The sequence below is a fragment of the Etheostoma spectabile genome, chromosome 12 (genome assembly GCF_008692095.1).
Source record: "Etheostoma spectabile isolate EspeVRDwgs_2016 chromosome 12, UIUC_Espe_1.0, whole genome shotgun sequence".
NCBI classification, from domain to species: domain Eukaryota; kingdom Metazoa; phylum Chordata; class Actinopteri; order Perciformes; family Percidae; genus Etheostoma; species Etheostoma spectabile.
This window is the reverse complement of record NC_045744.1, coordinates 10,120,803-10,148,775: the sequence shown is the minus strand read 5'-3', so window position 1 is coordinate 10,148,775 and position 27,973 is coordinate 10,120,803. Positions and strand designations below refer to the sequence as shown.

The 27,973-nt window shown below is 38.9% G+C and overlaps 2 protein-coding genes across 3 annotated transcripts in view; one reads left to right on the top strand and one right to left on the bottom strand.

Moving 5' to 3' along the window:
* Positions 1-16,930, bottom strand: part of asic1c (acid-sensing (proton-gated) ion channel 1c) — a 100,088-nt gene extending 83,158 nt beyond the window's left edge. Inside the window, exons 1-2 of one of the 2 annotated variants that reach the window (XM_032532034.1) lie at positions 16,563-16,930; positions 15,370-16,290 (exon numbers count right to left, since the gene is read on the bottom strand). In XM_032532034.1, the coding sequence (XP_032387925.1) occupies positions 15,370-15,924 (555 nt within the window). In that variant the 5' untranslated portion in view covers positions 15,925-16,290; positions 16,563-16,930. Of the gene's footprint in view, positions 1-15,369 lie in introns of both variants that reach the window. The other variant, XM_032532033.1, reaches the window with a different exon arrangement.
* A 6,567-nt stretch (positions 16,931-23,497) lies between these two features.
* Positions 23,498-24,166, top strand: LOC116699456 (late histone H2B.L4). Its single transcript, XM_074783875.1, is given in 3 exon segments — positions 23,498-23,755; positions 23,836-23,914; positions 23,917-24,166. Coding segments are annotated over 3 exon segments (348 nt in total). The 5' UTR covers positions 23,498-23,641; the 3' UTR covers positions 24,072-24,166.
* The last annotated feature ends 3,807 nt before the right edge of the window (positions 24,167-27,973 follow it).

The window sequence follows — 27,973 nt, the reverse complement described above, 5'->3', positions numbered from 1 at the left end:
AAAAAAAGGAATAAAAACACCTTTTGGAAATTGATCTTAAGGCTTTGATTTAAACAATTAAGGAAAATCCAACTTTTTAAGGACACCAGTTTTCTTTGTGAATGAATAAAGTATTGTAAATAAATAAATGTTCTTCCTTAAAATACATGGGGCCATAAGTATACACACCCCTATGTAAAATTCCCATAGAGGCAGGCAGATTTTTATTTTTAAAGGCCAGTTATTTCATGGATCCAGGACACTATGCATCCTGACAAAGTTCCTTTGGCCTTTGTAATTAAAATAGCCCCACATCATCACATACTCATCTACACTATACATAAAGATTAGCATGGGGAAGTTTCCATAAGATCATCTCTCAGTGTAAATCAAACCAGCTATTAAGCTAACGGAAATAAAACCAATCAATTTCCAAAGATGTTTTTTTTATTCCTCTTTTTAATCAACTTTAGCATGGGTGTGTGAACTTTCTCAAGCCACAGTGTGTAACACACCCACACACCACACACACACACACACACACACACACACACACCACACACACACACACCACACACACACACACACACACACACACACACACACACACACACACACACACACACACACACACACACCACACACACAACACACCACACCACACACACAAATAATTAGTCAAAATCAGTTCCAATAGGGCCTTCGCTGACTGTCATCAGTCCTCCGGTCCAAATGAAAGCCCAGATGGTTTCACACAGAGAAGGTTGAGGCTCTAATTGTCTGTTACTCTGATAGCAGAGGTGTGACCTTCTGCCTGGCTATAGAGTGTGGGCTATCACATCATTTGCAGCATGTTCTGCAACTGCAAACTTATAGAAATAAACATTTTGGAAAACCTTTTTGTGATGTACCTCTATTTCTAGACATGGCACTGCAAGATTGGAATTTCGCAAGTACTGAAGTGTTTAAGGGCCATTGACCCACTATGTATTACTCAACATATTTCAGCTGACAGTGTGAAAGTCAGCACTGATGAGGCTGTACAATATGTAACACACAAGCTGTAAGAATAGGATTAAAAGCACATAATACTGCCACCAATGTAAAACATTTGGGTAAAGTAACGGGATACTCTGGATTTAGCATTAACCACACATTAAAGGATTTTGAAACATTGTATTGGCCATGGTTGTTAACGGACAAATGACAGGGACAAATCATGACAGAGCACATTACAGTGGTGTGAAAAAGTGTTTGCCCCCTTCCTCATTTCCTGTTCCTTTGCATGTTTGTCACACTTAAGTGTTTCGGAACATCAAACCAATTTAAACAATAGTCAAGGACAACACAAGTAAACACAAAATGCAATTTGTAAATGAAGGTGTTTATTATTAAAGGTGAAAAAAAATCCAAACCATCATGGCCCTGTGTGAAAAAGTGATTGCCCCCCAAACCTAATAACTGGTTGGGCACCCTTAGCAGCAACAACTGCAACCAAGCGTTTGCGATAACGTGCAATGAGGCTTTTACAGCGTCCTGGAGGAATTTTGGCCCACTCATCTTTGCAGAATTGTCCTAATTCAGTTACATTAGAGGGTTTTCGAGCATGAACGGCCTTTTAAGGTCATACCACAACATCTCAATAGGATTCAGGTCAGACTTTGGCTAGGCCACTCCAAAGTCTTAATTTTGTTTTTCTTCAGCCATTCGGTGGTGGACTTGCTGGTGTGTTTAGGATCATTGTCCTGCTGCAGAACCCAAGTTCGTTTCAGCTTGAGTACACAAACAGATGGTCGGACATTCGCCTTCAGGATCTCTTGGTAGACAGCAGAATTCATAGTTCCTTTTATCACGGCAAGTCTTCCAGGTCCTGAAGTGGCAAAACAGCCCCAGACCATCACACTACCACCATATTTTACTGTTAGTATAATGTTCTTTTTATGAAATGCAGTGTTCCTTCTACGCCAGATATACTTGGACACACACCCTTCCAAAGAGTTCCACTTTTGTCTCATCGGTCCACAGAATGTTGTCCCAAAAGTCTTGGGATCATCAAGATGTGCTGTGGAGAAATGAGACGAGCTTTGATGTTCTTTTTGCTCAGCAGTGGTTTTCTCCTTGGAACTCTGCCATGCAGGCCATTTTTGCCCAGTCTTTTCCTGATGGTGGAGGCATGAACGCTGACCTTAACTGAGGCAAGTGAGGCCTGCAGTTCTTTGGACGTTGTGTGTGGGGTCTTTTGTGACCTCTTGGATGAGTCGTCGCTGCGCTCTTGGGGTAATTTTGGGCGGCCGGCCACTCCTGGGAAGGTTCACCACTGTTCCATGTCTTCGCCATTGTGGATAATGGCTCTCACTGTGGTTCGCTGGATTCCCAAAGCTTTGGAAATGGCTTTTTAACCCTTTCCAGACTGATAGATCTCAATTACTTTCTTTCTCAATTGTTCCTGAATTTCTTTGGGTCTCGGTATGATATGTAGCTTTTAAGAATCTTCTGGTGGACCTTACTGTGTCAAGCAGCTCCTATTTAAGTGATGCCTTGATTGTGAACAGGTGTGGCAATAATCAGGCCTGGGTGTGGCTAGAGAAATTGAACTCAGGTGTGGACAACCACAGTTATAGTATGTTTTAACAAGGGGGGCAATCACTTTTTCACACAGGGCCATGATGGTTTGGATTTTTTTTCACCTTTAATAATAAACACCTTCATTTACAAATTGCATTTTGTGTTTACTTGTGTTGTCCTTGACTATTGTTTAAATTGGTTTGATGTTCTGAAACACTTAAGTGTGACAAACATGCAAAGGAACAGGAAATGAGGAAGGGGGCAAACACTTTTTCATACCACTGTATGTACCAAGATCAAACTAAGTGGGTTTAATAAAGAAAAAAGGACCTTTAAACTCAGAGGCACACACTTATCTCTCTCAGATTAATTTCATTAAGAATAGTAAATCAAAGACTGCAGCAAGCCATCTAATTTCACACCAGACAAACTGTTTTTTTTTTTGCATGAGGTTAAGATATTCTCAAAATCTTTTTGGGAAGTGAAGAAAAGCTGTTATTCCTACGTATTTAGTATTCCTACAGGACATGTGTAAGTGGAAGCATTTTATTTCCCATAAACAAACTGGTGCAGTTTTCCCCATAAACTGAGCTTGTACAATGCAGAGGGACATATTGACAATTTGGCTTTCACATGAGTAATCCGGTCTTGGTGAAGATAAACAAGTCACCACAGCCCATGAATGTAAATGAGTAAAGCACTGCAGCCCTATTTATGATGGTACGATGCATGTCACAATCGAGGTAATGACAGGTGAAATGATGGATGATTTCTGTGTGATTAGTGGTTTGATTAACTAAAATGTAAGGAAGTACAGGAGCCACTTGTTTCCAAGCTCTGAGCATATGTACTGTAGGAAGCAGAAATGATTTACTCAGAGACATGTTCATTTGTGCTTTCTCGTTGTGTTGCTGTACATTAATGGAAAAAGCACTCATGCAAATACAAAAGAAGGTGCAAAATGTTCCCTGTGCCCAAGCAACACAAAAAATAAAGAGCTTGTTTTGCAGGAGAAACATCTTCAGCTATTTGTTGTTCTATACAGGCAAGATATAAACATAAGTTAAATTAATAACTTTTGCTTACAGCATAAATTACTTTTCCCACAATAACAATGCATAGATCTACAAATAATGTCTTAATGGCTTAACCTGAGGTTGTACTGATCAAACATGTTTAACAATAACCGTCTCAAGAGAACTGAAGGACTCAAGTGTTCCATTTGCAAATATAAGGGAGGTAATGGATCAATGCGCACTAGTCTTAACCTGCAGTTCTGATGATGGGATCTTCCTCATCTGAACCCTGAAACTTGAAAAATAAATTTTACTTAGATTTTTGGAGAATTTGATTTAAAATTTTCTCTTGATTTTTGAAAGTGCCTCATTATAGTCAAACATTCTAATCACTATTTCCATTGACTTAGTATTCTACCGGGCTGCTTCTAGTTTGCTTCGTGTTTGTCTGAGCAGACAGTCAGCTTACCAAATATCTTCATAGACAGTGAGACTACGCTATATTGCACTACCTAATTGTCAGGGGCTGGTTAGGTTAGTTAGTGCAATACTAACTTTGTTTATACTGCCCAGTTCTATTTTTGACCAAGGGCTGAAACAACTAACACCTGTGAAGTAACACCTGTCAAATCAACAACAGAATGCAAAGGAACGCTGAAAGCCACGGCTGTAATTATTTGTATAATTTTGTACTAATGATCAAAGAATAATAAGCTTGTTTTCTTCTGATCACAATCATCTCTACAAAATTAATGTTTTCACGATCACTAAATAAAAATACAAAAGACTGCCATGCAGTGATCATCACCACACATGACGAATCCTGTTAGGGATTGCTTTTTGTGTTATCTAAAGTCACTAAAAATTAACTTTTGAGTAATACAGTATCAGTCCCTTTAGGAATATTTATGGGATGTTGCAGCAGACTTATCATTTGGTTGCAGCAGCAGCAGAATGTAGGAACTAATGTTGATATCTGCTAATGTCCAATGCGAGCAGTGACATAAGGCAATATTGGGCAGACATCCTGATTGGAATGCAGATGAGAGTTGCCAAGGCTGGAGAAAATGACAAAAACTCCAGTCCTGTTGGACAGTTTAAGCCTTCCTGAGATGACACAGAAAGTCAAATATTTGTCATATTGCGAAAATGTTACTGCTGATGTTGGGTAGGTTATTAAGGTTATTAAGTAAAAAGCTGTTACTCTATGACTAATACTTAAAAGCGTCATAATTAGGGTTGGGTACCAAACCCTGTACCTTTACCGGTACAGACCGAATCACGACGGTACTACCGAGTATTGGTGGTGGAGTGGTGCTGTTGACGTTACACTTCCTCTAGATGAGCTGGCAGAACGGTGGTTTCTATGACATGGGGACTGAAGGGCTGAGGTTGTATGGCAAGGCCACTTTATTTCTACAGGACCTTTCAGCAACAAGGCAAATCAAAGTGCTTTACATGAAACAATAAAGAGCAATAAAAAACGGTCATGATGAAAATAAAACTGGCTAAAATATAATAATATACAAATACAAGAATAAAGTAACACTAAATTAACAATTATTCAATTTAATAGGTTTGGAAGGAGAGAGGGAGGGGTTTTATTTTTATTTTTGTTTAATTTCTGTCAGGGTAAACTATTTTAAATAAATAACAATGTTCTAAGTAAATAGGTTTGGAATTATTTTTTCAACCAAAATAATTTTTTGTAATTACAAAGGGAAAGTACCGAAAAAAGTACCATTGTGTAACGGAAACCGAATTTCAGGTACTGGTATAGGGACTGGTATTGGTTCAGATGCAAAGGTACCCAACCCTAGTCATAATAACATATTACATGCATTAAATTCCTTATATATAGCTATGCAGTGTTCTAAGCAGCCTGGATAGAACACAGCAGGTAATACATCATTCATAGCAACTAGAGACTTGACATGGACTCTAGCTTGGAGATGTGAGACTTGACCAGCTCAGAGAATGTTGAGCATCTCTGCAAAGAACTTGTCAGTCTCTATTGTAATAACGGTGGTTCAAACAATAAATTTAATGTTTTATGTTCCCATTAAATTAACTGTTTAATTATGATGGGACAGCATGCCACACAAAACATTTAACAAGCAAGATGTACGGTCAAGATCAAAAGATATTCATTCAGTGATTATGACAAAATGAACCATAAAAGGTAACTACACTTATGCCCACTAGTTTCTTCTTTAGTCTGCTGTTCCAACAGTGATGTGTTACTTTCTAGGTTTGTTTAAGTTTGTTGTCTGAATTATAGGATAAATCCATCTGTAGTAAGTGCTGTAGTGGTTGGTGTCTTGGTAGATATATTTATGGATGTGCACAATCAGTCTCCTGCTACTAGTGTTTAACCTTAATGCATAAATGTTATACTCTCCCATGGAGCTTGTGTGTATCGGAACAGCAAGGGATGCAACTTTTTTTTCCCCTGTTTAGCCTGACGTCTGTGCTTCTCCCTAAAGCGGTATACTACTTGGATGGAGGTACTGCCTTGAAGACTAAAGTCATGGAACAAAAGTCTCCCATGAGCAGTTAATGTCATACATGAAAGATTGTAACATGATTGGCTGCAGCTCTGCTCTGTGTCACGGACAATGATTAATGACCTGGCTGTTTACACACATGCCCTACTAAGTAATGGAGATCCCAGTCTTAAAGGTAAGGTTGTAAACATTAGCAGGGAACTGGTGACCCACGATAAGTAACTTTAAGGACCTGTAATATAAAAGACTGAGGTGTGTTTAGTGATTTAAGCTCTAAAACATGTCCTACAGTAAAACTGACAAAGGGTCCACTGTTTGTAACAGGGACACATGCAATTCATTCCGAGACCACAGGTCCTAGTGCAGTTCAGCATGTATACACGGTGTGATATCCATGAGAGGCTACACGGCTCTCGGCGGGACAGTTCAGCAGTGCAAGGACACAAGTTAGAGGGTAAAAAAGGTTTTTTAAAAATGTTCTTTGGGAAAAAACACAAAACGATAAGTCAAGTTCAAAAAAGGTAACTCAGTATGAGGTTGCTCTTGCAAACATCCAAACTTAAACAATGTCTCTTCCAAACCCAAAAAAAAGACCTGATTCCCTCAGGTAAATCTCTTCTTGAAAACAAATCTTCAGCCTTACTTTTAGACAGCGTTTGCAGCCCGTGGCCTATCTCGGGTAAAAACTCCAGTCTTCAGGGGAAGATTCCAGTTTTTTAGTCCTTCCAAAGGAAAGTGCCGCTTCGATCATCTGTTTTTTCCTCTGAGAGCACCAACTTGAGTTTTCTCCCAAAAACACACCTCACCAACTGTTCTGGGCTTAAGCTGCCCTCAGCTCATCAGGCCTGATGGTCTCAGGTGTGTTGGGATGCCGTGTGCTTTAGGGGGGGAGTTCCCAACTCCACCAGCAGATGGTGCCAAACTGCCCCTGACTGCAGCCATCTCAGGGGTACGTTTGCGGCCCTCCAGAACGCAGCCTCTCTGACATCACAAAAGGTTGCTTTCAGACAAATGCTCTTAATTCAGACTATATCTGTATACAAGGTTAATGGGGGTATAAGCTGAAAGGGTCACTCACAAGGCTTTGGGCAAAATGTCTATTTGCCCCAAAAAATTTCCCTTTTAATGACTAATGTTGTATAATGAGTGTGTATAATTAAGTACTCAGGGCTGACATTTGCCCATAAAATAAATACCTCTTAACACATTTGCTTGTGTGCATATAAATCAGGAACCTGCACCAATGAATTAGTTAAATATCTCTTTAACCCAGTAGATGGTTTAAATCCCTTAAAGGAACACGCAACTTATTAGGACTTTAGCTTAGCCACCGTATCCCCCTGAGTTAGATAAATCTGTGCGTGTCGTAACTCTGTCTGATGCACAGATCCTGAAGGTAACCGGCTCCATAGCCTACTGCTCCCAAAAAAGTGACAAAACAACACCAACATTTCCCTATTTACAAGTTATGATTTGTATAGTCACAGCGTGTACAAATAACAAGGTCACATGAGACACAGCCATCTTCTAACCATACAATACTGGGATCCAGGGCATGAAATTAACATGCGCCCACCCGCCAAATGCAGGTACATTTTGCAATTGGCAGGTAACACTGTCAATCTACCTGCCACGTTGGCTGGTAGCCAATGAGAATTGAGTGATTCAGACGCTTAACTATAGTAAGCAGTTGCTTACTGGCCCGGACCAATCAGGGTCCAGCATCACTGGAAGACATTGATTGACAGCCATTGATTGGGGCCCCCTACTATCACATTTTCATTACTCGTGACAATCCCAGCAGTCCCACGTTCAGCCACTGACCAAGCGGGAGTGAGAACGGGTCAAATTAATTTCCTTGGTTCTGATATGAAGACGAGACGTGTGTGACTCTAAACTCTCACCAACAAAACGTACAGCAAACGACGTCCTGCCAACCTGTATACATTTTTACGTCAATGTGTATGTAGTCGCTGTTTCAATCCTGTCGGCTCGCTGCAGCGGGCGGGGCTGCTCAGCACCTCCTGCGACTGACGCGCACACACACAAAATCACACACAATGGATGCAGGATAAACAGCAGATGAGATGTACAGGACAACCTAAATTGAGGATAGCTACATTATTGAAGGTGCAATGATAAGTTAAAGTCCAATAGTACTTCATCAAACTGTATCATTGTGTGTCCCAGCCCGGACCCCCTGCTACAGTAACAGAGCAATGTCCATGAGAAGGCCCATACAGACACAGCAATTCCTGTTTTTCACCTTTATGAGGCAAAAAAGTGGCTGGTAAAAAGTGACACAGGCCACTGTGGCAGGTGATTAAAAAAAGTTAAATTCTTGTTCTGCTGGGAACTATTCTTAAAAGGCAAAGCACTGCTACTTGGGCGGAGTGATTAGTACTCCAACTCTGAGCAAACTCCCGGCAAACTCTCTGCTCCTCACCAAGGGGCTTCTCAAGTGCTCCGCAGGGACTATCAAAATTTACTTTTTGTCCACCAGCCAAATACTAGTGAGTGTTAAAATGTTACCTTTTTTTTTGGCTGGTTTACCAGCCACTTGCATATTTTACAAGCATTTGTCTGGTAAATGGTGCTAATTTTGGACCCTGGTTGTATATATGGTATGTATTATGGTGTTGCCAGAAAAGTGATTTTGCAGAACATTGTGTCATAGTAAAGATGACCTTTGACCTTTTGGTCAAATGTCATCACTTTATCATTTTATTCTAGAAGACATTTTTATGAAATTTGGTCGTAATTATTGTAGAAATACTTGAGTTATGGCCAATGTTATGTGATGTCACAGTGACCTTTGACCACTAAAATCGAATCAGTTCATAGTGCAAGTGACCTTTAGATGCCAAATTTGAATCAAATCTAATTTGACGGTCTCCAATGGTGCTTCGCACACACAGCATAAACTGCTGCTGCAGAGCAGCTGGTAGTGCAGTGTGGATTAAATGTATATATTTCACTAAAACTGATTAGCTTAGTGATGCAGATTTAAAGATAACTTTTATCCACCAGCTGAATTTTCTTTCATTTTAAAGATTTTTTCTGGCGGATTAATGGTGCCCCGGGGAAGACTCTGGACACGTGGCGGTGCATCGCTTACGTCCTGACCTCTAACTTGCGCAGGTGTTTGGTCCCTTGTCTTGTATCTGTGTGTGTCTGTTTATGTATGTGTTTTTTTTTTGGGCCCTGGGATGCGTTCTACATCTTAGTGTATTGTTTGTAATTGTTTGTCCCCGTTTAATTCTTAAATATGTAAAAACAAAAAATTTAAAAAATGCAGGATTGAGCCTCTGTACGTGGGGCCCAAACTCTACTAAGTGAGCTACCCAGGTGCCCTCCACCAGCTGAATTTTGAGGATAGCTTTGTTCCATAATGTCAGCCCACATACTTCATACAAATTCCATTTCATAAGAAGTAGCTTTGTGAAGTGTTGCTGAATGCTCTCACTGTGTATCCCTGTTCTGTCTGTGAGCATAAGGCTCCATGTGGCAGTGTCAGCTGCCATGAGTCTGACTGCAAGCATGCCTCTGTGTGTTGTGCCTGCCTAGGTCTTGTGTAAACTTAATATACCGGTATGTAAACAAATGTTTGAGCATGTTCATTGATTAGATCCTGACTGTTGCTGGATTTTAGAGCACAAACGTCCGAACAACCATACATAGATCTTTCTAATAGCAGACATAGTAGGGAAAGTACATGTGTAACAATCTTTAAAGCTGTTCTAATAACAGTTTTGTAATGACTATGTGTTAGGGCTGGGCGATACAGAGAAAATCAAATATCACAAAATTGTTGACCCAATACCTTGATATCGATATTGTGACAATATTGTAGGCTTGACATTTGGTGCTTTCATAAAATATTTTTACAATTAGATTCAACAGTGCAGCTCAAAGTGATCTTGTTTCAACACTTGTGTCACATTATCTATTACAGTATCCAAAATCTAAGACGATATCTAGTCTCATATCATGATATCAATATAATATTGATATATTGCCCAGCCCCACCATGTGTAATAATAAAGAGGCAGCCACACATATGATGACCCTACAGATATTTATCATTGACTCTGCAGTTTCAGGTAGCTGTTAGCAAAAAGGCCGTGACAAACAGACTGTACACTACCTGCCCAGCATTTAATAACAGACAGACAAAGTTAGCGACTAGATGATGAACATTGTGGCGCATGTAGCAACTTAAGAGCCAGATGTTTTTCTCCACCAAAGAAGAAACAAAACTTCAAATAAATCCTAACATTGCTCTGTGTCTGCTGGATGTGTTAATAGGCAACTGTTTGCAGACACATTCGCCATAACTAATTTACCAGGCATACTGGGTTCAGCTTGACCAACTACTCCCAAGTAAAGAAAAAAATGTTGCTTTAATGATGGTTTCATTCTGGGTAGGTTCCAAGGTCATGGCACTACTAGACTCAAACATAATGCAGCTGTTAGTAATGTTTTTAGTTACACCTGTCTGACAAATCAATATGTCATCTGTGAGAAAGATCTAGAGGCTGATATTCATAAACTGACATTATTTTCAAGACATTCCAAATATATATTTAAGAGTTGGGACAAATACACACTTAGAGTTTCTTACGTTAATCTTAAGTTTTAACAGAATCTCATCACCGTGCTGCTGTAATATTTCTCGAAAACCGGGCTGCTGCGTTTGTCAACAAAAACCCTACTCTCCAAAAATTTACATGTGAAACTGATTTTTTAAAATTACGAAAAAAGCATTTTATACCTAAGCCATACGTTGAAAACTACTGTTCTTTTTTTTTAGAATCCCAAATTTTTTGGTGAAAAAGGGCCTACCTAATGAAAAGCTAAAATTGAAAGGCGCCCTGTGAAAAATGTTTTGAAACATTTAAATTGCTAAATTTTTTTTTTTTGAAGGGGGAAAGACGTTAACAAAGTTGTGACCTCTGCCTCAAAACAAAATTCCAAATGAAGAAAAAGGAAAATTGTTTAGTCCCCCGTCTAACTATAGCTTTTTCACCCCCTTTGGGCCCCCTTTATCTGAATGACAAAATGAAAAAAACTCACATTTAAGATGGTTCAGCAAAAATGTGTGGAATAAGATTTTACAACTGGAAAAATGGACAAAATGAACCCCAAAGGGATTGTCATACCTGTAAATTTAAAAAGGGAGCAAAACCCCAAACCTATAAATTTAGATAAAAAGCCATTCATAGGGCATTTTTAAATCGCGGGAAGCCCCCATTTACACCCAGTTTTGGCTTTTGGGGAAACCTCAAGGCCCTCGGCCCCTAAAGGGGGAAAAGATATTATAAAAAAAATATTTAAAAATCACACTTGAATTTTTTTCCAATTCATAATTTGAAAAACCATACAAAAAACATACATTTTGAGGAAAGAATTTTTCAAACTTTGGGAGTTTGCTTTTTTTTTAGGTAGGGAGGGTTTTCAGAGGGCCCAAAGGTTTAAGATAAACCCCTTTTTAGGACAGGCTACTTTGGTCTTTCGGCCCAGCAAACCCAAAAATACATATTTATAAAAGGATTTTATTTTTTGAATGGACACAGCTATTAAGGTCAAACGTCTAAAAATCCAGTAAATTTAAATTAAACTTTTGGTTGAAACTACTGTTTGGTATATCTTAATTAGAATCTGGTTAATCCAACTATGATCTTTAAATAGAAAAATCCTGAATCAAGGTTTCAGGATTACAATTATAGTAGAGATGGAAAGCAGCTTTTGTGAGATTTCAGGAGATTTCACTTCAGACAGGAAGGAAGATTTTTACATCTTATGAAAGAGATTGTGTCAAATGTATTTCATCTTTCTTAAGAGAAATTGAAGCTTCAGAATCTAGGGGTTACAGAATATACTTATCTAAAGACCACGATATTCTTAAAAAATAACTGCACTTTAAATATTTATAGCTTGCCCTGGCAGAACTGTCAGGACACTAGTGAGCTAATTTCTTTCATAACTTTCATGTTCAAGTAGCTATTTTGAGTTTCAGCTGGTTGTATTAATGTTCTTAAAATTTGGCCATGGTCTAGAAGGAAAATCTAAAAAAAAATGTATGACATTAGTAACATATGCCCGCATAAAATCATTAAGAGGGATCAAAGTGGTTAATTGCATTAACAACACAAATTGACATTCTTCCCTTACCCACCCACCCATTACAATGCAAAACATTTTGAATGCTTTGTTTCCCAACTGCATCATAACCCAGACTTAATGGAATTCTTCCTTCATTTATTCAAGGTCAAAGCTCATCACTCCCACAGTCCTTTGCATTGTAAATTTTCCTCTCAACATGTCTGTGGAAGAACTCAAATAATTGACAATGTCCTGTAGCTATCGTCTCAATATCAGTATTGTGCCAAGGAATAGTGATCCTTTGTTTGGAAAAGAAAGCAGCATGGACACATATTATTAGATAAAGTCAACAAAACACAACCTGCTATATGAGAAACAGGTCTTGACTTTGTGTTTTCTGCAGAAGATTTCTAATAAACTGTAGCTTAGGTGTTTTCTACCCACTAAAGCAGTTTATGAACTTAGTTACTGTATTAGTTAGTTAGCTGTGCGAGATTATTATCGGATACATCACCAAACACTCAGCTCGATGGGTATGGCCTGACAAACACATTTCTGCCCATTGGGAGAATATTGCAGTGTGGCATGGCACTGCTTTCCACTTTCCACACTGCCACTCCATCCAAACAACACACAACAATGATGGATGGGAATCAACCAGGATGTTCAAATCTGATGCCAGTAATTCATGGCCAGGAAAAAGTTCACAGTTTGCTGGACCACCAAATTTTCCCAACAAAAACATGTAAACACGCAGCAAATCCAAATTCATTATCTGTTTCTACCAGCTTATTTGATGCCGAAAGCATTTTTATAAAACCAAGACAACGAATCCCATGAATGATTTGTTTCTCAAGACAGTCTTGAGTGCTGCTTGAAAACAAACATGTAAATGGTGACATTCCCAAACCACAATATTCATGATACAAGTTAAAAAATAATAAGATTGAAAGTCTATTTACATTATTGCTTTATGTCCTCACTCTATAGAAGAGTTTTGATCAACTCTGAAGACAGTAGTGGGTCACTTAAAAAGTGGCCACCTGTGGGGGATTTCTTTCAGGGTTGATTAAAGATACACAGTAGAAAATAAATCTTTTTTTTTTTGGAGTGGATAGACGCAACTGAGAGATAAGTAAGTTTGGTGTTGCTCAATCAAACCTGCAATTTAAGAGATGGGATATAAGACACACAGTGAGAATAATATAATGTATTAAAATAAGAGTGGGAGGTGAAACAGAAACAAGGGATATTGCACCAATGCCTAGCCTCAGGCTGCATCTTTTTTATGGTCCATGTTAAATAAAATAAGGGCAGTCCAGACTAAGCCAAGTAGAGCTTTGCCTACTGTTTTGGGGGTCTCTATTTCACTCAAATAAAATGTGCCAATATTAATGAAACAGTCAGATTAAACTAGAACCTGTGTTGCTGCATTGGATAGCAGTAGGAGAGAGCACAGGTTGTATGACAGGAAAAATATTATAATACACATGAATTTCAGACAACAGGGAAATGACAGCTATTACACAATGTCTTGTGGCACTAATTAAATCATTTAGGTTGGGCTACAGAAGTACACAATGCTTCTTTTAGGATGTTTGTTTCTAGTAAAAATACAGAAACTGACTAGAAGGTCATCCTTTGCATTAAGGTCTTCTTATACTGCCTGTGTAAGTGGCATGAAATGTTACAGTACATTATAATGCAGTTGCAGTACATGGGCTCGTTATGATCTTTACGGGGATATATTGTCCGTTGTCACCAAGATCCAGGTCTCTGCTTTAACTTATACTGCATAATCAATTACTTCTAATTCTTTTCTTTACTTTACTTTGGGGGTGGCACAGCTCAGTCTATAGGAAGTTGGGTTTGGGAACCGAAGGTTCGCTGGTTCAAGTCCCCGAACAGACCAAAGTACGGAGTGTGGATTGGTAGCTGGAGAGATGCCACTTCACCCTCGAGCAAGGCACTGTACCCCCTCAACCGCTCAGGGCGCTGGTCCAGCACTGGCAGCCCACTCACTATGACATCGCTCCACTTGTGCATAAATAGGTTCTGTGTGTGTGTGTGTGTGTGTGTATATTATATATATATATGTCAGGCCTGTGTGTAATGATTTCTAACAAAAACAGAGAGTAAACTGTAATTTCCCCACTGGGGATCAATAAATAGTATAAATTATTATTAATGTAAAACACTTTCAAACTACTTTTCAATTAAATAGGTATTTATTAGCAGCTTTATTGGCAGCAAACAGAATAAACAAGCCATTTACACTTTGGTGAACTTCATTCATACTGAAAGGTGAATGAAAAGTTATGCCTGGTTGGATAAATAGCCAAATGGAGTGTTGAATGAATACAAGCACACAGTATGAATGCTTGTTGATAACTCTGCACAATGGCACCTTGTTGAATGATCTCTAAAATAATAACTGCAGAAGTTTCATTTGAAATGCACAACAAACATTTTTTCCACACTGACTACTGAGGAATATATAACTGGTCTGAAACCAATCACTTTGAGCAGCACTGTTGAATATTTGAATGAGCAGAATAAAGAAGGTGGGAAAATATTAATAGAATGCATTGCAACTCCAACCTCATAACAAAGCAATAAGTTAGGAACTTCGATTTAAACAATGTTATTAAAGCATCTGTCAGACTTGCCTTGACAAATGCCTGTGTGCATGCTTAAACCATCAATTTGACCTCAGTACAACACCTTATGGGAAAAAGTATTTCCTCAAGATACTGGTATACACAACACCAAACAAAAAAGATTTCCCTCTTTTTGGGAGCCAAGCTGTCTTTAGCTGACTTAGCAAGACGGTAATGGAAAAAGGCAAATCTTTGCAGCATTTCACCTTAGGACCTTAGTCTTATCACAAGTTATATGCACTATTTGCTCTCAGCACAGCATCAACATTAACTGCAGAACACAATGCAACACCAACAATAACAGCTTTTGTGAGTACTGACAACATTCAAGAAATAACAACCACAACAATAACACTGGACTATATCAGATAACCAGATGCATTTACGCCAGATATCTGTTTTAAATAAATTGCAAAACAAAATTAAAACTCAGTCTAAGCTCATCTGAACATAAAACAACAAGGAAGGCTGTCAGGTCTGGCAGAAAAGCAGTATACTGTGCAGAATTACAGCATGTTAACATAAAAGAGTACTTACTGTGGTGAAGTCCACAGGGTAGCAATCCTCTCCTCGAAAGGTGCATGTAAGTAGCATGTCACTGATGTCATGACCCGTACGGTTATAGAAATCAGTCATGTTGAACAGTTTGGGCTTGAAGTTCTGAAAGTTTGCCTTATCCTTAAGGGCAGCCAGAACCTCGGGCTCAGCCAAGTGTGGGTTGGTTATTTGATAGTTATTATTGAGGAGGGCCAGGAGCTCTCCCACATGATACAGGTCATTTCTGGTGATTTTGGAGAAGCGGAACTCATTGAGGTTACAGAAGGTAACAGCTGGGAAAGTGAGGTTCGTCGCCACCACCTCGTCCAGCTTGGTAACATGAGGATACTCCAGGTAATATGACACTCGATCCCTGCAGGCCAGCATCAATAAGCTTAGTGAACCAAGAAAGGAAATACTCCAAAGAAACCGACGGAAAGCCATGTGCCCATAGGCAAATATGTGACTCATGCCATGTAAGGTTGATACGTTAGCAAAAGCTTGCAGGTTGGAGGGCCTGTTGCTTTCAATGCTTTCCTCTGAGCTTCCTTTCATGGCTGTAGAGTGATGATAAATACGGTCTGCCCAAGAACTTCAGGTTTAAAGACTTTGCTTAGCAACTGCAATAGCAGAATCCAACCGGCAGTGTTGCTTTGACACACTGCTTCTTTATTTTCTCAAGAAGTGGTAATGGTCTCAATAAATAGCTACCCTAAATGGTTCTCAGTCTCTGCAATTCCCCTTCCATTGGTTGTCAGCTGTTCCTGTAGTGCCAGGTCCCCCCCTTTTCTTTCAGGATGCTATTTTATTATCTCCAAAGCTGTCTCTCACTCCCTGCTCAGCTGTCCTTTGTAGCGGCACCAAACACAATGACAGCTCCAGAAACACCCACTTCTACCAAAACGCAATGCCTCCTGATTCCTGAGTGGTGTGAAAAGGACAAGCATTCAAGGGACAAGAAAAGAAAGAAGAACAACAGAGAAAATAGCGGACGTAGAAGATATAGGGCAAAAAGGGGGGGGGGGGGGGGGGGGGGACTGCAATGAAAAGGGCTAGCGTTTGGAGAGAGGTGCTAAGCCTCAGCAGTCAATGGGACCCTTCCTCCTCTAACCGGAGAGAATGACTCTACATCGCTGTGATAATGGGATGCAATGGTTTTGTGAATGGAAGTAATAAAGAGAGAAATGGCTCACTGGTCCCTCGCTGTCACCTTCCTTTTTCTCTCGTGTCTTTTTTTGCTCTTCTTTTTTCTTCCAGAAATAAAAATGAGGGGGTCAGAGACCTCCGACCAGCCCACCACTGTGCTTGACAACCGCCGTTCACAGCTCCCACGGGTTCCACTTCCTTATCTGCACAGATCCTCAGTTAATAGGGAAGACCATCGTGATGCTTTATGGCCACCCCCCACCAGCATAACCACTAAAGCCGCTTCGAGACCTCAAGCTTTGGTCCTGTTAACATACAGATTTATATTCTGCCGTGTGGAGCCTTTCACTCTCTTTTTTGCTTCCTCTCTCTCGCTCTCTCTCTCTCCCACCACTCCCCCACTTCTTGCTCTCTCTCTCTCTTCCTCCCTATCTCTCTTTCTCCCTCTTTAGTAGTCAGGATCCATCCCACTGCTGAATGGCTGCTTTGCCTGTGTGTCTGTGCTCACAGGGGAAGTCTCTCAATCTGGACACCACCTTCACTGTGTTATTATTCTCTAATCTGCTTCTGCAGCCTCTGTCGCCAACATGTTTGCTTGTTTACAAGAATGCTACAGGTTGATGTTTATTGCATTGGCATACATAACGGAGCGCAACCTTTTAACATTTTAACCAAAACCAGCTGGTTAAATGCTTTCTTCATTAATACTAATATTATTCATTATAATCATTTAAATTAAGATCTTTATGTATTGTCTAGTGTTGTGACAGCATGGGTTAAATATTTTCATTTCTTTGTAGATCCAAGCAATGGACTAATCCCAATTTGCATTTCACAGTCTGGCTAAAGTAGCAGTCCGGGGACATGGTTAACTGTGTGTGACTACATGATTTTGCTGGGGTTAATATTTCACCACACCAGTCTGAGAAACCTTTTTCTAGAACCAAACAAGACTGTCACTCATTGGCTACCCAGGGATGTCGTATTATCATAACAATAGATGAACTGCAAAGGATAGGACTATAGCCCTTGAGGATTAAATCAATATTCTGCCCTAGTAACCACACACAGAGACCATAGCAACCATTGCCCACAACATTGCAGAGGTATACTATTCAGCTAAAATTATTTAACTAATTCCATCTGTACACTTCTGAGAAATCCAATGTCAACCATACATTGTCACAGTTAAGATGCAATTCAAGAAATGTTCACAGAAGGAAACGCAACATGATGCCGGAAGAGCAAGACTATTGTCGTTTTGAATCCACCTATCACAGTCTTCTCACCTGACAGGGAATGCTAAGACTTAGAATAGGTCTACCAAAACGATGTCTGAGGTATGGCAACATTAAAACTATAAGACAGCTGCCTTTTTGCTTCTTCCACCCACAAGCAGTACAAGCAAAGATCAATACAGGATTGAGTCACTTTTATTAACTCACACCATCACCCCAACCACCAACCTTAAAAATATCTAATACTGTTCCTGTCAAACTCTCATTTACTTGATGAAGATGTTTGAATTTACAAGTAGTTAATTCTTGACTCAAGGTGAGATAATCTCTTCTAAAATGTATAAATTCAGTGGCTTTCCTTTGTATTCACAGACTTTCATGACCGATAATGATTAATGTGCTGGATAAAAAAAAACAGTGACGGATGATGCCGTGCCTATTTTACATGAGACCTTCACTGAGTCTTCATTTGCAAACAGAGCCATGTAAGTCAATGTTGCTGACAAACACTGACAAACTAAAACTTCTTTGAGGTACTGCCTGAAACGGAAATCAAATATGGATTTGGCTGTAGGGTGATGCTAATTTATGGATACTACTCTACAATGACAATTATAACAAGTATCTTCATGAGCGTGTTGGGAGTACAATCAGATGTGTACTGCAGTGGAGTTTGCTGAAAAGCTATTAACTAAGCTGTGGATGTGCACAGGGTTGACTATAACCTTGCCTTTTGTGGCCATGGTATTTTGTGTTCTATTAGAACTAGCGTCACCTTTTACATGAGAAAAACCTTGCAACTACTATGATGATGACACATTCACAGTTTCACAGTTTCCTGATTACTGATACTACATTGAGATAAATAAATGATATGTTTTTAGTGAAACAAATATAAACATCATTGTTGCATAAATCTAGCCAAGAAATCTAGACGCACCCTAACGGCAGCAAATATAATTTGGAGCTAGTGTCAATCTAGCAACTCTCTGTTGGCTTGCAAGCTGGAAAAACCTAATTCTTGTCAGGCCAATCACATCATGTATGCGATCGGGGGGCGAGCTTAACACACGGATGACTTACGACGGTTCCGCGTGCATTCCCAGCTACTTGAAAACAAAGGAGATTGCTGCTGCTGCTAGCAAACAGCGGTCTTTAGAATCGGCATTGGCCGTGACTCTGGAAGACTTGGAGTTAAGCAATGAAGTCATTCTTAAAATAGGAAGATGTGCTCTGAGTTTTACCGACCAGATACAGCAAAAGTTTAATCTATCCACTAGCGTTGCTCTGGTTGGTTGTAGCGCTATCCAATTGCGTGATGAGGCAATTTAAAAGACAACCTTTTATCCCGCCCTTTGTATTGAGCTCTGCTAATGGTGAGTTCCCAGACCCAACATCTGGATGTGGGTCTGGCTTGAGTTAGGCTAGCATTAATCTGCATTTGACTTTCAATTTCCATGTTCAGTAATAGAATACAAATACTTTTCACGCTGCTTTTATTTGCATTTTCTTTACATTTGGGTAACGACTGTGAAAAGATTAGCAAACTGTAATCCCAAATTCATACTGGCAGGCATGCCTGTTGTTGCAGATTGCAGGTTGAAAGTGGTGGACTTTTCAACAGTAATTAGCTTTCAAGTGGATGGTAGAATGCACAGAATAATGCAGTGAATATTAATAAGGCGTAATATTTGAGGTGCTGCTAAGCACTGCACTCTTGTTTTGGGGGCCTTTGAATATGATTTAACCATCAACTAATGTTCTGGAAAATTCAGGTCCTAAAATACTTCTTATAAAAGCCAGTCTGTTTCTTCCCAATGTAATAACTGCATGTTGACTGGTCCAGATATGTCTGTCAAAGCAACTAAATAATATAAAGAGTAAAGGCTCTTTAATCCTAATGCAATCTAGACAAGAGTGAGGTGTAATTCACAGTAATGCCTAATATTCACGTCTGATGTCTGATATATTTGCTCATCCATTATATAAATGCTAGACCTTTGAGTCTACATTTCCATGTTTAGCTTTGGTCAGATGTCTGTTTTGCACATCCAATAAATGTGTTGTTGATTAATCCACAACAGCTTTATCTGGACTAATGTACATTAAAGTGTTTAGAAATGATAAAATGTTGTCAAAAGATACTGTATGGAGCGCTAATGGAAACCAGGATATCTGATAATTGAAGACAAGAAAAGCTTTTAATCTGCCTTATTAACATGATTGATATGGTTTAAGTTGGTCAATAATATATAGTCACAAACAATGTGGTTCATACTGCTGGCTTGATATGCTGCTTGCTGTCACCAAGTGCTGCAAAAGATTTGAAGTTTAACCATTTTTGACAAGTAACAGTAAAGCAGCAATGTTGCCACTCTCACTATACTGGATATTAAGCAATGTATTATAATTACTACAGTTCAGCAAAAAAATCATTTGACAAGCAAACTGCCCTGATATGATGTAGAGTTAAAAGGAGCCATTACAGTAACTAATTCTTTGTGAAGCCCAAGTTATGCAGATTTGGCAAACACCTCAGAGGACAAATTACCCTGTTAGGAACTGAACCCTGCATCAAAGTGGTCGACATTTAAGAGCACATACATCATGAAGTTAAAGAAGAAGCAGCAGAGATGCAACACTACACCAAACTGAGCGATGCCAGTATGAAGGAGCAAAAACATTAACTGAACTACAGATTAGACTGAAACTGTGGTCCTTTCTAAAACTATCCCAGGCTCTAAGCACTTTGTTTTTATGTTAAGCAGCTTATACAAATACACTGAAAACTCAAGTCTACAGTAGTTTAGACATGTGTAGCACATATTAGAAATAAAACAACTATTTTGTTCACGGGAGTAGTTAGGTCAGCAAATAATGTTCCTGACACTTTTTCATCTGTACTGTATCATACACTACTTGTATTGCTATGATAGAACCAAATGCGGTTTTGTGCTTGAGGGTTTACATTACTCTTAATAAGGAGCAAAATGATAGAGCTCTAACATTTGCTTCACAGAAACACAAACAGGTATATTTGTATTAACAACTGCAAAACAACATGCATTTGGAAACTACAGAGTAATCACTGCAGGTGTCAAGATAAGCTTTGTTTTATTGAGCAACAAACCCTGCAGGAAAAAAATGAAACACTCCTCTTAGCCTTTAGCAATATGTTGATATGAAAGACTGTAATAAACAGAACAGCCAACATTTTTCTTTTTCTGTGACTGTCAGACAGACTAGGCAAAGTAGCACGTACACTCACCTTTTTTTTCTCCATCTTCTCTTCACAGATGAAACAAGCAAACTGCAGCAATCTGTCAGACAACAGAGAAAAAGATGGCCTTCACAATATAGTCTACCAATGGCTGTTATTCAATGTGTGTGGAAGATGCTGCAAATGCCTTTGCATTTATTCTGTCAGAGATAAGGGCCTTATTAATATACGTAATCTACTGCTCAATATCTGCTGTCTGCTTGGACCCTGGACACAGGAATGTCAATGTACTATAAAGATATTTGGCACTAATTGCATACTCAAATGGTAACACTAACATCTCATTTATCAACACAAATGTACCTATTTCTTATGGAAAAATAAATAAAAGCAGATATGAACAAAATCTACAAGAACATCAGAGGGTCTGTGAAGTTTTAGAGAAAAGGCCTTTCATGTTAACCTTTAAAGACAAATAACATGGATGGGTTTCCACTCTGCTGCTCAGTGAAACGTGTCCTATTGCTTAGGCAACATATTAATGCATAGCTGACATGTCCGTATTTTTGTGAGCTGCAGAGTTGTTTTGTGTGTACTAAGTGACAGATAGAAATGTGTGTCTCTTTACATTTTTTTTGTTTTGTGAAAATGTACGTTTTTCAGTAATGAGTTCAATGTTATCTAAAACCCTAAACATTTCCGTGATGGAGTTGTTATGCGCCACTGCTTAGAGCACTCAGGAGTTTGTCTTAACACTACTGTCAATTTACTTCACACTCTACAACCTAAATAGCCTACTTGATAGAGTGAAGTTGCAGCTATTTTCTCACGTTCACTGCTCATCTACTATAACATTATTCATGATAGGGAAGTATCTCAAAATTGAGTGGAACCTCAGTGGCATGTTTAAAGCCAGAGAGAGATATGTATGTCTCTCTCTCTCTCTCTCCCTCTCACGTAATTTTGGGATTTGGGGAATAAAATCTTTTAAAAAATGTATGTGTGGTCAAAGTCAGTAATAGGCTGACACAATTTATAATCAAACCTCAATGTAGTTAGTCCTTAAATACGATATTATACTACATAACTAGAACAATCCCACTCTGATGGCCAATTTAAATGTTAGGACTTTCCATCCCAACTAACACAACAAGAATATGTAAGTAAGATACAGGCCTGGAAACTATCTTAAATATGTCAAAATGTTGTACAAGTAACAGTGTCCGGGATCAAACACAAGCTTAGGGATGTAAACACACCCTTAGTAAACAACCCCCACTACCTAAATCAGACACCACAGTAACGCCAACTAAAACTAAAATCCATTCTGTGTCCATCAAGAGGGCAGACAAAGCCGCTAGGGGGCCTCAGAGAAAAACCAAAGGAGAGCTCACCTCCATCCCCAGCAACCCAAACATATGTGACTGCCATACACTAAATCAGACAAAATTAACCTGGGGCTTTTGAGTAAAGTTCCTGCTTTAATCCAGATGTGATCATTATGCCATTCATGTTTAATAAGCATAGCCTCAGTGTATATTAATCCATCTGGAAACAGTGCAGGTCTACGTGTGGATGAAGAGTGAGCTTACCTAAACTCTGAATGTGACAACAAACGCAGCTCAAAAGTGTTATCCTGTACATCATCTAAATATAACCCTGAATCTAACATATTTTGTTAGCTACTAGCTACATGGAAGAATAGAATGGATTACAGTGGAATCCACTACAGGTAGACAACACCAATGTAAAGCTTGCATACAGCCCTAAAATTGGTGCAAGTGCGCCACCCAGTGGACACTATTATTATGTGCAATAGTATGACTTAGACCCCATGTTGTCTTCGGGTCAAATTGACCTGTTTTCCTGTGTCAATGTTCTTTTTATTTACCCCAAATAACAGGAATGATTCCACACAACACTCTAAGGCGAGTACAAATCTCTACCTTCATGAATTTTGGGGTGTCTTAATCAATTTTTATAACAATTGGAGAAAATATTCCAGTCTGTGATTATCCATAAACATCCATTCCATTAATTTTAGTCTAAAAAATTCCTAATTTCTGCTTTTCTAACTCAAACATTAGGTATAATTTCCTATAAATGAGGTTTATTGACCATAAATTCCAAAAATAACTGGGAAACAATAGTTAATAAGTTAGTGTTACGTAGTGTTGAAAATGTAAAAAAAAAATGACAAACATTGAAAAAAGCATGAACAGTGTTGAAAAACGGGACAGAAACGTAAGAAAATGTAAAAAAAACAACAACAAAAAAACAACAAAAAACATTGATAAAAAGCGTCAATAAAATTGTTGATTTTCTATTTTTTGGGGAAGACAACACGAGGGTTAAACCTGAATAACGTTTTATTTCTATGACAGAAACAGTTACCTGCCTGAATTAAAACCCAACACGTCTAGACTTCTTGGCTACAGTTGTATTCGTTATCATAGACATTATAGCTCGATGTGGAGCGCGAGCCGCTCTGCTCAGAAATCAAAGCAGGTGAACTTAATCAGTCGCTAATTAACGCACGCTACATAAAAAGCTGTCCATGAGACAAAAACAAGAGGATACTTATTCCTAAAGTACTTGATACAGTGTTTGACGTAGCCTACTTAATACTGTCAGAGTTAATAGGCAAGTTGACATAGTGACAAAAAAAATGACAAACGATATATCTAAAAAGAAGGGGAAGATTGCAGGTGAGAAAAGGGGCAAACGAAAGGCTAAAAGAAGAGAGACTTACGCGATGTACATCTATAAAGTGTTGAAACAGGTGGGTGGAAAAGGTTGTGTTCTGTTTCGCTTTTCCTAGCCTAAAATTAGTAACGAACTTTTTTCCCGCCGCCTTCATAGGTTCATCCGGACACTGGGATTTCCAGCAGAGCCATGAGCATCATGAACTCCTTCGTGAACGACCTGTTTGAGCGGATTGCACCGAGGCGTCCCGGCTGGCTCAGTACAACAAACGCTCCACCATCACCAGCAGAGAGGTGCAAACTGCAGTGAGGCTGCTGTTGCCCGGGGAGCTGGCTAAACACGCCGTGTCTGAGGGAACCAAAGCTGTCACCAAGTACACCAGCTCCAAATGAAGACTTCAACACGCTCGGAAGTTGTTGTGATAAGGGTTTCAAACCTGTGCATCCGTTTTGTGACCTGGTTGATTTCAATAAACGTAGCAAAAGAAGCAGATTTGTCTTAATCGCCTTTTACGTCTTTCATTTAGAGAGGGTTAGTAATGCGCCAGTATTAACCACTAGATGGGGGAATTGCACACGTCAATGGCCTACTGCAGGCCAGTGGTGTAATGTACATTTACTCGATTACAAATTTGAAGTACTTGTACTTGAGTCTTTTCATGCCCATTTCTACACTGCTACATTTCAGAGAGAAAATGCTGGACTTTTTACTCCACTGCATTAATCTTACGGCTTTAGTTACTTTTAATGAAAATAGCGTTTTTGCACACCAAAGACATGCAGTTTATTAAATACGATGTTTTTTAAATCAAATTACGCAACAATATAACGTGTCCAGTTAAAATAAATCAATTAAACAGAACTGTTTAGTTTCTAAAATAGGATTTTTTTTCGCCATTGAGTATTTTAATACATTACGTACATGTGCCTAATACTTATATACTCACGTTACATTTTCATTGCTGAACTCTTACGTTACAGACTTTTCGTACTTTTCCTTAAGTAAAGGATGTTGGTGTTCTTCCACCACTGTTGCAGTCACACTGACCCTATCTTTGATGCAGATCTCATTCTGTATTACAGAAACAAATGTTCCTATTTGAAAACGTATTTGGTTAAATCGACTAGGCGTATACAATGTTGCAAAAACCCTTCAACAACTGCATGTGTATTTGCTCAGTGCTTTTATTAGATAACCGTTAGCAGCCAGATTATGTTTGACTAAATTAAATATTTCTAACTAAGCCCCAAAGTCATTTTCACATTCTGACAGTTTTAATTATAACTTTACCTCAGATGGTTTTAACTGTCAGCATCACAGAAGACAGTGTGGTAGAGGATCATAACAACTCTAACGTGTTCTATTGGATACTGTTTAACTTTACAACGTACCAGAGATGGAAATATTAGAATTATGTCAAAAGCACACGTGTGTAAATTTTGGCTTTTTTTATTTTATTGCTGTAAAGTTCATAAATAGTACAAAAGATACAATTGAGATTTGATTAATTGTAAATTGTGAATATTCAGTTGAGTATGAGGGGGCTGAGCTCAGGAACCTGCCTAAGGAGCTGCTGGTCCACTTCTACACAGCCATCGTCCAGTCTGTCCTCTGCACGTCCATCCCTGTCTGGTTTGGATCTGCCACCAAAAAGAACAAGAGCAGACTACAACGGACAGTTAGGACTGCAGAAAAGATCATCGGTGCCAAGCTGCCCTCCGTTGATGACCTATACTCTTCTAGAGTCAGGAAACGGGCAGGAAACACCACTACAGACCCATCTCACCCCGGACACAACCTGTTCCAGCTTCTCCCCTCTGGTAGGCGCTACAGAGCACTGTACACCAAAACCAACAGACTCAGGAACAGTTTCTTCCCACAAGCCATTACACTGATGAACAGCTGACTTCTGACCCACGGTGTCAGGTTCAATTCTGGTCCATAACCCAGTAACACTGTCTCTACAGCACCTGTTTAATGGTTCCACTTATTATTCCACTTATTTAATACTATTCATCATTCTCATATCTCACTTATTATTTGTTATTTATTCATCATTCTCATTTCCTATTTTCACAACTGTTCATATTGTTCATATTGTAATACAATAACAATACTATTTATCCCAGTATCCTTTGCACTATGCTCCACATTTAAATAATTTTTATTGAACTCTTCATTGCACTCATGCCTCTATATTGTTTCTGTTTAGAGTATGTATATATTGTGTATATATATTAGTGTGTATATTTTTGTTTTGTTTGTTTTTGTATGTGTAAGCACAATGTGAGCAACGATGCTCCAAAGAAAAATTCCTCGTATGTGTCCTCATACCTGGCAAATAAAGCTGATTCTTTCTGATTAGCGCAAAAGCTGTTTTAAACCATCCAGTTTGTTTTGAATCCTTATATACGCAAAACACGTAGTTAGGCTACATCATCATACATCTTGTCAGTCTGAATGCAAAGGCACCTGCGTTTCTTGGCGACACACAAACAAACGGGGAGCACACCAGCCCGCCGAGACAGGTGTGGAATTAACGCTGACAGGTGGCTGTGATTTCAAGAGGGTAACATAAGGAACATGATCAATGACTTGGCTAGCTACTGTCAGTCAGCTAAACTGATTTTAGCACGTTATCGCAGGAACTTAACGTTACTTACTCATTTGCAATTAATGGTTCTTTGAAGACCACTTAAAGTTAAGTGATTTTGAAAGAAGCATCTGAGAGGCAACTGATAATTAGCTAACGTTTTTATCAATTGACGTTAATCAGTAGTTAAAGCTGGCCTACTGTTATGTTAACTGATTCGGTATAATGACGTTAACACTAGCTAACGTTATAACTTTACATCGTTGTCATAGTTGCCCGTGGTAAAGTTAGCAAGCAATGACATACACGGGGCTAACGTTAGCTCACCATTAACGCGTCAACACGTCCCAATTCAACTCACACAGGCCAAACTTTGAAACAAAAAAAACTGTTTTACGAAACTTACCTAGATGTAGCTAGATTTTTCCAAGTCTCTATCCAGCTGCAACAAAATGCATATCTCGCCGGCGACTATTAAGTTTAAAAAAACAAAAACATTTGAATGGATTCTGAAGTTGCTGTCCAAACAAAATGGCAACCGGAAATCACCTTTCTTGCTAGGCCTCAACAGGATAAGCAACATGGATGTCCATATGGTAGCCTACATTATTATATAGATCAAGTAAATGATTTGAAAAAGGAAAATTAATATTAACTGATGCTAAGACTCACGTCTTGGTTGTGTTTTTCAAAATGAGAAAGAATCTATATATCTCTACTTGAGAAACAACATGAGAAATGGGTCGAAAAAGCACATCTAAAACATATTTTTGTGCCAGCTAGACAGATGGGATCCAGGAATGTTTTCAAAATGGGTAAGATGGGGTAACTCAATTGTATCATATATCTCCCATGTACAGACATTAAAAACTATTTTAAAATACAGCAATGGTCTATTTTAAAAGTAATCTTTTTCACCTCTATGTTCATCCAAACCCTGACAAGATCCATTATTCAGTTAGCTTTAAAATGGACTTATTTATAAACTGACGGAGGAAATAATGCAACATTGTATCCTTGTTATGCATTCTAATCAGGGTTTTAGAAGACGACACTGTCAACTGAATAGTACTTGATTACAGGATAATGACACTAGCGTTTGTACCAGTCCAATCTGCATAAAATAGGAGAACTGATAAAGGTCTCTCTAATTAGGATGGTGTTTACATCCGGCTTTACATACACCTATTAGGCTACCCTTGTCAACACCCTACAAAGCCAGGCTCACTGTCATAATGCACTTGGATGTGACTCCCACCGCTGACTGTTATTGTTGAGATACCGATTAGATGTTTTCCAGTATTCTTGATAATGATGCAAAATCTACAGATGTTATTAGAAGGCTGATACAGTCTTTGATGGCAGGAACTTTGTTCATGATTATCATGCCCATTTAGATTTTGTATCTTGCACCATTCCCCATATCCCCTCTCATGCACATGCCTAGTGGTAGTCATCACTGTCTCCTTTAGGCAGACTGCTATGAACACATTATGGATAGATGCATTAGTGAGTGATGCAGAGCCCTGGCTGGCTTGCCTTGTTTTCGTGTAAGAGTGCATCATTAGAAAATGTTCCACTTGGCAGGGAAGCACGTATTAACTGCAACTGCAATGAAATGAGGTTGTGATAGATGGTCAAAGTTATACAGGACTATTAGGTTGAAATATGAACCTCTCAATTGTCGTGATGAAACAAAGG